This window comes from Euprymna scolopes, chromosome 3 (assembly GCF_053919585.1).
Source record: "Euprymna scolopes isolate OS-2025 chromosome 3, ASM5391958v1, whole genome shotgun sequence".
Taxonomy (NCBI): domain Eukaryota; kingdom Metazoa; phylum Mollusca; class Cephalopoda; order Sepiida; family Sepiolidae; genus Euprymna; species Euprymna scolopes.
Window position 1 is genome coordinate 125,743,925 of NC_136484.1, and position 12,271 is coordinate 125,756,195.

The window sequence follows — 12,271 nt, forward strand, 5'->3', positions numbered from 1 at the left end:
GGAAATTTTCACAGTTTAATTGTGTAAGAAAATTATTGATTGTCGATAATTTCCATGTTTTGTTGTGTTTATTTGTCCATTTATTTTTGTTTTGTTTGCTTGTTTGTTTGTTTGCTTGTTTGTTTGTTTTTTGGTTCCTTTTTTTGGGGGGGGGGCTGGTACAATTTCTTTTTTTAATCTTTTATTTATATTTTCCCCTTTTTCTTTTAAAGATTATGTAGGAAGAAAAACTAATCCCGTTGTAAGCTGTCAGAACTTATTTTAAAACACAAACGGAAGTGTTCACTTCAACAGCTACCGCTCATATGACAAAAGCAGACCTTGATTTGGACCGGTGCCAGACTAAGTTGATTCAAATGTTGGCTGATTTAGAAAGAAAATCAAGTGAGTTGAGGAACAAATAGCTGATTCGAAGAATAATACAAAATTCTAAACAAATTTCGAACAAAATCAGGAGACATCCTGAATCATGTAAGGCGTGAATGTATTTCACATTAAGACACGCTAGCAGATAACGTCAGGATACAAAAATAAAAACAAAAGGACAATTCCAACTGCCTGGCCTCTGACAATAACATCCTACTCATCCTTTTTACATGGTCTTGTAGATGTTCAGCTAATAATATTATCAAAGAAAAAGCTTAACATCATGAACAAGTAAAGTTAACTAGTAAAGACTTATATCTAATCTTTAAAATTAAGTGGATTGGACTTTCCATGTTAGACTCAAATAGTAATGCATCTACCAAATCGATGTTTTATTCAGCCTAGCCTATGTTTATTTTATCTGCCTTCCGTCATGTCGTTTGCAACAAATTAATGTATTACAATTCAGTTTATTTCAAAAACATTGGTTTCCTCAATATTTTTCTAGTCAGAATCTGTTCTAGAAAGACAATGAGTACTTATGGGATGGGCAATGTGAAGGTTACAATAAATGTTATTTAACGACCTGGATTCGAACTTGGACCACCCAGGTTGTTAATCTGTGTCGTTATTCACTTCACGACTGGCACCTCCCGATGCAATAATACAAATTATCAATCCCCATCTCACAAATTCAAAGTACTTCTACTATATCACAAGAGACGATAAAATAATTTTCTTCTGTAAAACCGTACTCCATCTTAGGACGTATTTAGTTCTCGTACAGGTAGAGGATTGTGTTAGAAGTCAGATATTTTCTGGTGCGGTAGAATGATCCCACCATTTGTCCAGTGATTTTGACAATTCATAATTCAAACTTCTCAACTTGTAACATGAATTAAAACAAACACATAGAAGGCATCGCCAAAGCCGCTGCAAATGAGGTGGGCTCCCTCTACCATGCTAGAAAAATAATAACACAAAACAGTATCCTATATATCTACAAAGCCACCAAATATAGGCAGGTGCATCAACCATTAGTCCTTCTCTATTCGACAGAGTGTTTCTAATCTAAAAAGTTCTGCACTGTCCAACAAGATCCAACCTATCATCACAATATCACATCTCTGTGTGTGTTTTACAAGTACATTAATGGAATGTGCTTCCATAAACTTGTAGCATTGTTGGCCCCCTGGAATAAAGACTATGACTAATCCGAGAAGCAGCAAAATCCCACACCTTCATTGTAGAGGTTCTCCTGATACCAGAAAGCCTTTTAGACTAATAACTTCTTCCTTCAAACTGTCAGACGTTGTAATTTCCACCCTGTTTTCTTGTTTCCCTAACTATACAAGTATGCAGAAGTTCAAATGTAATGTGAACAGACATCTTGCTGCTCAACCCCCTTCTTAGAGCCTTCCTGTAGACATGGTTCCTAATTCACAATAGCCTCTTACATCTTGCAAGCAAAGATTATTTATGCTCATAACATTGAACAATGACCGACAACTTGACAATATCGGGATGGGTCCAGTTAGTATTTTATACAGTTGCAATGTGATTGCTTTCTCATTGCTGACAACCTAGATATATTACACTGGTTCTGTTTCAATAAATGAGAATAAAAATATAAGCATAAAAATATTTTATGAACAATTATAAAAAGACCAGGTGCTCTTTTACCAAAAGGTTGTTCTGAGCCTGCATATATGCAACAATAATTCAACACAACAGATCTGACTTGGCTGAAATCAGTGAAGGACCTTACCAACCACGATAGTTAGCACAACTATCAAAGCCATCAGCAGCTACTATGATGGTGATGTTTCTTTTTGAGGTGTGAATACCATCAGCAGCAGCAGCCAGAACAGAAATATCTTCAATGATAGCAACGATTTAGGTAAAAATGTACTTACTTTACGTAATTGAATTCATTCAAAATGTACAGCGAACAAAAATAAATAAATAACATCTACATAAAAAAAAATCACGATACCCAGCAGTCGCACTAGATGGAACAGTGGTAGAGGTTTAGGTTTCTTTCCATGGGGGTCCCAATTTTGAATCTCGCTAGATTCAGCCACTCTGACGAGTTGTAGACGACAAAACACGTGTCAGTGGATAAATTATATTTTAAAAACTCAATAGCATCTGGCATGAATCACTGCTGACATAACAGAATCAACATGATAATATTTCCATAAGATTGCTTCCTAAAAATCACAAGGCTATAAATCAAATTTTATTCATTCCATTAATTTTGAATCCACTTATAATATTCATTATCATCCAACTGGCAATCTATCCATGACAATAACCTGTATCCTTGAGTTGCTTTTAGCTGTGATCGATTAGTAAAAAAAAAAGTAAATAAATACTATAGTTACTATTACAACTACTATTAATACTAATACTACGATACTATCCCATTGATTACTGTACACGCGATAACCCTTATCCCTGAGTGGCTTCTGGGCCTTGACAAATGGTGACTACCTTGTAAAAAAAAAAAAAGAAAGAAAAAAAAGCACTTACAAGTTCCAAATTGGATCTTTGCTATGAAGCACCTTTGGAATGACAGGTGTTTAATAAGAATATCAATTATAATCATACTACTGCTGCTAATGTTAATAATAAAACACTTATTGGCTCTATATAGAGTGAGAATTTCACAAAATTGAGTCAGTATGTTTGGGATGTTCACCTAATCAAGGACACTGTTGTTTGAGACGTGGTCCTTCCAGATGATTCCCAGGATTCTACTGTGCTTGTACAGGCAGAAGATATTGAGCTAGTTCTTTTTTTTTTTTTTCTTTTATAAGGGAAAGAATGAAAATATATTTGTAATTTATTTTTAAAGGGAATTTTTTTTTAATTTTGTTGTAATACTTTATTTTTTTTTTTAATTTTATTGTAGTATTTTATGCTATTTCAATTTTGATTTCAATAAAAAAAATCGATTAAATAAAAATAAAAAGTGTAAATCACATTGTAAGCAAAAGAAACACAAATATATACAAGAAGCGATAGCATGATTTTATTTATAAATAAAGCAAAGTGTTCATCATTAACATTTTCAAGGCAACTATTTTTAAGAAAGAAACTACAAAAAACAAATTTGCAAACGCAGCTGAGAACGTAGCTTAAAAACTTTATTTTTTGTAATGATACACATGATTTGGCTGTTTTATTTTATAGTATATCAACCCTTTTGAGATTATTTAATGCCAAATCCAGTTAATTTGGTAATAATTTCATGCTTTAAGTTTTTTACATCTGCAAATATTTATTCATATTGTTTGGTGTGGTTGTTTTGTTTTCAGGTTATTTAATGCCAAGTCCAGTCATTTTGGTAAAAAAAAAAATTCATACTTCAAGTTCTTTATATCTTCAAATATTTATTCATATGGTTTGGTTTGGTTATTTTATGTCGTTCTTATTTTTGGCTTTGCAGAACATAAGTTTTACAAAGGAAAAGTAAAAAAAATAATAATATCAATGTTTGGTGCATATTGGATCAAGAAGCCGGTATCTTCAGATAGCCTTATCTGGTAGCACCAGGGATTTATATGGATTCTAATATGGATCCTGTAGTTCCTCAGATATCAATATCATAATTGTTGCTTGAATTGGAACATCACAATTGCAGTCACTCATTATATTAATATAGTAATCATAGTTATTTTTTTTTTATTTTAACATAGCCATTGTTATCAGATCATAATTAATATTGCAGATGCTCAAATTTTAAAAAAATAACTGCAGTCATTTGGATTTTAATATAACAAATGGGTTGCTCAGATTTTAATATAGCAATAAAGTTGCTCAGATTTTAATATAGCAATAAAGTTGCTCAGCTTTTAATATAGCAATAACATTGCTCAGATCAATAGTTCTCACTGAAAATTACAATGTGTTATGATAGCTCAGAGATCACTCATGTACATCTTATTTATTAGCTTTTCTTATGGATGTTACTTGAATGGACAGAATTTTGGCGATTGGTTTGAAAATGAAATACATGAATACATATGATTAAAATAATTATGATATGTCTTATCTTTCATTTTAGTGTTAAGATTCAGTGATATTGGCACATTTTTGTCTTTTATTGATAAATATTTTGCGATATCAACCAGTGAAGTATGACAACTCCATAATGAGACTCATATTTGATTTTTCTATTGCTTTTATCGACAAAAGCCAATCTGTTTCCTTCCTTGGTTATGAAGATGCTGTTTTCTTGGATTTCTTTGGACTTCCATCTTCGGCTAAAATAAAAAGAAAAAAAGAAAGAAAATTATTTAGCTCATTTTATTTATGGATGTAAATACATATATATGTTTGTGTGTGTGTGTGTGTTCTGTTATGAGAAGTTCTAAAATAAAGACCAAGGAAAAAAATTTGCAAAAAAAAAAACAAACCCTAATATAAAGAGTAAAAGATTGCATTTAACAGAGAGTGGTTTTTAAAAAATAAGATAAAAAACATATAAGGTGATTTAATTAACAGCTTTGTACTAATTAATCACATTTCTAAATATGGTAAAGGATTTTTTTAAAATTTTCTGAAAAGTTATTGTCAAAACAGATATAAAAAACTAGATCTAAACCGATTGAATTTTTTGCTAATAGAATAATACTTGCAATTACAGGCAGCATAAATCGGAACATTACCACAGCTGCTGCGAAGAACGTAGGCTCTTACTACCATGCTAAAAAATTAATCATACCAGAGAGCATCCTATATCTTTAAAAAGCCACAATTCGTCCATGCGTGGAATATTATTGCCACATCTGAGCTGGAGCATCTACTACTAATCTCTCACTTTTAGACAGGGTCTAAAAAAGAGTCTCGAATCTAATAGGTCCCACACTGTCAACCAAACCCCAGCCTCTGTCCCATCAACACAGTGTTGCATTCCTGTAAAACATTACAAGTACTTTAATGGAATGTGATCTAATGAACTCATAGCACTTGTGCCTCCCTGATGTACATATTCTCGACTAACCCAACAAGAAGCAAAATCCCACCTCTTCACTGTTGAGGTCTTTAGATGCTGGAAAGCCTTCTGATCTAATAGTTTCTTCCCTCAGATTTCTACACTTTGGAATTCTCTCCCTATTTCTTGTTTCTCTGGCTGTACTAACCTGTTAGATGTAATGTGAATAGACATCTTGCTGTGCAACTCTCCACAGTCCCCAGTCAGACATGATTCCAAATAATAGCTCCTTACTTTCCAAGTGGCAATATGCCTTATTTAAGATAAAAAAGTAATTATATATATATATATATATATATATATATATATATATATATATATATATATATATATATATATATATAGTCTGTTTATTATAAAACATTATTTGTTACATATGTGCATACATGTTTCAGTTGAATTCCAATTCAATGATAACACCTCATCAGACCAAAAAAAGAATCAATATTTTTTGGTCTAATGAGGTGTTATCCTTGAATTGGGATTCCACTGAAACATGTATGCCTATGGTAACTAATAATGTTTGTATAATAAACAGATTATATACCAGCTCTGTCCTGCATTGAGCACTCTTTAATAATCACATGAGTTTCATCGGATTAACATCTAGGAAACCAATCGATACAATCATTATATATATATATATATATATATATATATATATATATATATATATATATATATTTGGAACAAGTTGAAAGATCAAATTTTAAGATGTAATTCATAGGTATGTGTAAAACGAATGCCGATGCTCAAAATGTATAAACATTTTGACCCCTCCCTTTACTTAAAAATTCACCAAAAATCAGGAAGTTAAACAATTTTAATTACATTTTCAGTATTTATAAAATAATGATCACGGAATATAATGAACCCATTATTTTTATTTAAATCTTAGTCAAAATGTATTATTTTGTTCAAACAAAAAATACTTTTACTAAAGTTATGGGGGTTTTTTTTAATGAAAATAATGCATCATAAATTATAAAATATTTTTTTTAATTATTTAATTTTTACAAGAACATTACGAAAAAAGCCCCTAAAGTCCGTATTAATGAATTCAATATCACTAAAAAAAAAAAAACTACTTTCTCAAACTACTGATATTACCATTGAATTAAGCATTGTTTATTTAATATTTTCACACAAAAAAATTATAATAGCCAAAATATTTCTACTTTTTTTTTAAATTACAGATTTTGCATAATTTTTATATTTTTATATGTAAGATTTTAATAATTTCCTTGTTCGCATGAATATAAAACTTTCGCCGTGACATAATTTTTATATAATCTTGAACAATAATTTTTAAAAAGTTAATTTAAAAACTAAAACATAAAAAAATAATTAAATTAAAAAATGATAAAAATGATACAAACCAAACGTTCAGGATAGGAATGTATGGATGCATGTCTGGGAGAAAAAAGAAAACTGGCACCCCTACCTCCTTTTAATATCATGACCTCATTTTGAAACAGCGTTTCGATTGGCTGTAATTTTGGGCTTCAATACAAAAAATATTATGATAAATCGGCTTTCAAAACTAGGTCCTCCATCTTTATTCGTCTATTTTTGCCCATACCTAGTAATTCAATGATGGTAAAAAATAAATAAACAGGAATTTTGTAGGCACTATTGAATGAGATATTTAACACAAAGCCACCATTCGTCTGTGCTTTTTTTTACCACATCTGGATTGGTGTACCAAACATTAGCCTCTCTCTCTCTTTTGGATAGGGTAACAAAAAGAATTTCTAATTTAATAAGGTCTGCACTGTCGATCATCCCTGTGTTTGTTTTACAAGCACTGCTTTTAAACTTTTGAAATCACTACTACATAATGGGTAAAATATAAAAATATAAAACTTGACAGAAAATTTACTCTATATAATGATAAATACGAAATCTGCATAAATTAAAATATATTTAAGCATATCTTACAACCGTGCAATGCTGGACGACCTGATTAATATATATATATATATATATATATATATATATATATATATATATATATATATATATATATATATATATATATTCTAATTTAATTTCATATAATTTTCTAATTAAGCCAGCAATGAAAGATGACATGCTGTTTTTCTGTTCTTTTTATTTTTCAACCCCACTTGGCTAGAGATCAACTTTTCTTTGTACTACTGCACTGTCCGAAAAAAACAATTTCCATTATTTAAGCTGCTTTGAAATCTTTCCAACCGGACTATGACTATTAACATCACACTGGATTTAATTTTGGACTTCATTCTCTCTAAAGATTTATTTATGCCTTTCGGATTACCCGGAGAGAATCTTCATGCAAACTGAAATATTAAGCGCGGTTTGTTTTTATATTTTTTTTATATATCCAACATTTTTTCACTTGTTTTTCTTGGCAATTTAAGACTATAATAAATTTCAGTTTCACTTAATCCCATAATCAATTTCTAGCATTGCTTCAAATATAATTTGCTGATTTCTTTCTGTCCTCTGATGAGAAGAACAGCAAGAATAACATTCTTTGAAACTCCGTGGAATAAGGACTTTGTAAATTGTTTTTGTGGAGTATTCAGTTGAACAGTAAATTTTGATTGTAAATTTCAATTTACAGTTTTAATTTTCTTTCTCTTATGTGTGTGTGTGTGTGTGTGTGTGTGTGTGTGTGTGTGTCTGGACACGAATAGGCTCCTATATGGTTGACTATTTTAAAAAACTGATTACATATAACGATAGGAGATGTATCAAGACACAGGAATGGGTATGTTTGATCTGGCAGAACAGTGGTTCATTAAAATTGTGGGGTCTGCGTTCGCGCCTGGTCCACAAAGTATGGAAATAAAAAATTTAAAAATTAATAAAAAAACATTTACAAGTGTTTTTGATATAGATGTACATAAGAATACTTTGATAAGTATGTTTTAACTTAAATAGGGATGGTATGATAAAATTGTGGTGTCTGCGTTTGCGCCTGGCCTCCATAGAATGGAAATATGCACAAACTTTAATAAATACTTTTCATATCTATCTGTGTAAGTATACTTTGATAATTATGTTTCAGTTTGAAGAAATATGGTATAATAAAATTATGGGGTGTTCGTTCGCGCCTGACCTCCATAGAATGGAAATATGTCACAAAGTTTAACAAGGTTTTTTAATATAGATCCACAGAATATTGTAATAAGTGTTTCAGTGTGAACAGGTATGGTATAATAAATTATAGGGTTTATCTATTTTATTTTTACTTTCATCATATTTTGCTTAGGTTTTGATACCCCCAAATTCGAAGCTATCTATTTACAACCCTTCCTTTTCATAACCTATAACACTTTCATAAATCAGAGTCCATTTTCTGTAGGCTGTTTTTGAACCTAGTCAACGACGGGTACTTTTGCTAAAATATATATATATATATATATATATATATATATATATATATATAGTAGCCCATATTAGCAATGTATTCATATGATGAAATCCCAAGAATATCCAAAGGATTTATATAATAATACTCAATAACAAATAGAGCTATTTATATTAATATTTATTTATAGAGATATGTACAGGTTTTGCTTCACTGACATGACAATGTTTTGATTAGTAGTTATTAATAACAAAGATCTCATCGGTAAAAATAAATGTCTTTTTTTTTTAGGTGTTCATACAAGAAATTTCTATTTTTGTCTTTCCTATATGAACACTTTAAGGAAAAGACAGACTATTAAAGAAAATTAATATACTAGCAGGATCTGTGGAAATTCGATGAAATGAAAAATATATTTAATCAACAGATATGTTTGGATAAAGCTGGCATTTTTCTGGATAGTGAAAAATATTAATATTTTGGACAGAAAAACTAATAACACGCAGTAAACATGAGTTTATTAACATTTCTATGAAAATAGTGTCCATTGTATTTTAAATATAGAACTGACCCAAATGAGATAAATTTATAAGTATTAATAAATACTTAGAAAGTAATATTGTGCTACATAGTTCAATACAAATAATAAAATCACATTCTAAAAGACAGTCTTTAATTTACTCCTTCAGTCAAGCACCTCATGGCAGACAATGTTATTTTTTTGCCCTGTTTCTTTCAAATGTTCCTTTTTTCCATAACATTTTGCTGACTTCTTTCTTTAGTGAAGGAATGTTGCACATCAAAATTATGATTTTCTTTCTCATACCATTACAACAATGGTCATTATTATTATAATGATATTCGAAAATGAGGCTACATCAAAGGAAGGTTATTCTCATATTCTTGTCCAGAGTTACCAGATTGGCCTTTTTTTCACGAATTTGGCCTTTTTTTCATGAATTTGGCCATTTTTGAAGCAATTTGGACTTCAAAAATTGGATTTGGAATTTTTCAAAGTGTAAAGAATGGACTAACTAAGAAAGGACAAAGCAGAATCTCTATCTCTACATATATATAAAAGGCACTTTGCATGTGCACGTGTGAGTTTGTTCCTTATGGACTCCAAAATGCCTGGGCAGATTTTTTTTAATTTCACACAAATCTACTTTATGTATCTAGGAGTGTTCTTAGATAGGTTTTGTATCAGAATACCTTCAATAAATATTGAAAATCAATAATCAAAAAAATTTGATTAAAGAAGGAATAGTTAACATCCTTATACAGCCTAGCATCACAAGTGTACTTCAGGAGTTTTATCACTGCAGAAGTGTTTGGCATATAAAATCAACAGTAGGTTCTTTGATAAGATTGATAAGATAGGAGTGCGTTCAAAATGAATGTTTCTGTTTAGAGCACAACTGAACAATGAAATTTGACTTTTGCATTTTCAACTTTAATTCAAACCATTATATAAAAATAATTTTATAAAATCAGCAGTAGGTTCTCTACAGTGCAATATATTGTAAACTAAGTCACTGTGGCAAAGAATGTGAAACTTCCTCCTGGTACACCACAGTGAGTCCCTGACTAAAGAAGGCAATCAATCAATTTGATTGAAAAATGGGCGAGTTCAACAATTTTGGTGACAATAAAAGTATTGGAAATGTAGAACATTCATTGATCCTTATTCGATCCTGGGCTATGTCGGGTCTCCTTGCTAGTATATATGTAATTGCGTTGACACCCCGGTTCTCGTCAGATCACTGAAGTTAAGCAACGTTGAGCCTGGTTAGTACCAGATGCGTGATCATTTGTGAATTCTAGGCACTGTATGTGCTCTCCACTTATCTCGGCATTTGTTTCCAGCCGTCCTGTACATACACTTCACTTACCGCCGGTATTTAATAATGTCGACTCAGGAGAGGTGTGGTTGGAGATTGTGCACCTCTTGCCACAAAAATTTAACACACAGGCACCCCTTCGTGGGTATCCATAGTCTGACAAAGACTGAAGGATCCTCTGTGTATGCGTGTGTATATATATATATATATATATATATATATATATATATATATATATATATATATATATATATATATATATATATATATATATAGTTTGAAAGATTATTTTCCTTTTCTTAATATAATTAGCTCCTGGATATAATATTTCCTTTATTTGGGGCAAGTGAAAGCCAATCAAACCCATAACTACAGAAATGAATTGGTTTTTCTATATACATCATTGTACATAGGTTCATTAATAAGTCTGCAACCAAACAAAGGCCAACAACAACAACAACAACAACCAAAATGTACATTTCTTTTATACTTCAAATACATTTTTCTATTTACTTGTCAATCAACTTAATTGTGGAATAGGAAATAACTTTCTCCTCTGAAAATGTCTGAAGATTTTCATAATAATAAAATATCAGGCTGCTGACATTTTCAAAGCATCCTTATAGTGTATGCATAGATGTAGAGATGAATGCAAAAATAAATAAATAAAAATAAAACAATACAAACAACTTAAGTCGTGATTTTATTAAGTTATATTTTTATTTTGTATTTTAGATGACATCTTCACTCATTTCTGAGGAAGTTTTTTTTACTAATAAAGACAAAATAGTAAGAATCACACCAATCACTGATTTTTTAATCACTTATATATTTTTTATAGTTAATCACTAATATTTTTTAATCACTTATATATTTTTTATAGTTAATCACTAATATTTTTTAATCACTTATATATTTTTTATAGTTAATCACTAATATTTTTTAATCACTTATATATTTTTTATAGTTAATCACTAATATTTTTTAATTACTTATATATTTTTTATAGTTAATCACTAATATTTTTAATCACTTATATATTTTTTATAGTTAATCACTAATATTTTTAAATTACTTATATATTTTTTATAGTTAATCACTAATATTTTTAATCGCTCATATATTTTTTATAGTTAATCACTAATATTTTTAAATTACTTATATATTTTTTATAGTTAATCACTAATATTTTTTAATCACTTATATTTTTTATAGTTAATCACTAATATTTTTAATCACTTATATATTTTTATAGTTAATCACTAATATTTTTAATCGCTCATATATTTTTTATAGTTAATCACTAATATTTTTAAATTACTTATATATTTTTTATAGTTAATCACTAATATTTTTTAATCACTTATATATTTTTTATAGTTAATCACTAATATTTTTAAATTACTTATATATTTTTTATAGTTAATCACTAATATTTTTTAATCACTTATATATTTTTTATAGTTAATCACTAATATTTTTTAATCACTTATATATTTTTTATAGTTAATCACTAATATTTTTAAATTACTTATATATTTTTTATAGTTAATCACTAATATTTTTTAATCACTTATATTTTTTATAGTTAATCACTAATATTTTTAATCACTTATATATTTTTATAGTTAATCACTAATATTTTTAATCGCTCATATATTTTTTATAGTTAATCACTAATATTTTTTAATCACTTATATATTT

At 29.2% G+C, this 12,271-nt stretch overlaps 1 protein-coding gene across 2 annotated transcripts in view; it reads right to left on the reverse strand.

The window, feature by feature from the left end:
• Nucleotides 1-3,381: 3,381 nt before the first annotated feature.
• Nucleotides 3,382-12,271, reverse strand: part of LOC145258606 (DNA excision repair protein ERCC-1-like) — a 108,036-nt gene continuing 99,146 nt past the window's right edge. For both annotated transcript variants that reach the window (XM_080116622.1, XM_080116623.1), the window contains exon 11: nt 3,382-4,637. In XM_080116622.1, the coding sequence (XP_079972748.1) occupies nt 4,591-4,637 (47 nt within the window). In that variant the 3' untranslated portion in view covers nt 3,382-4,590. The remainder of the gene's footprint in view (nt 4,638-12,271) is intronic.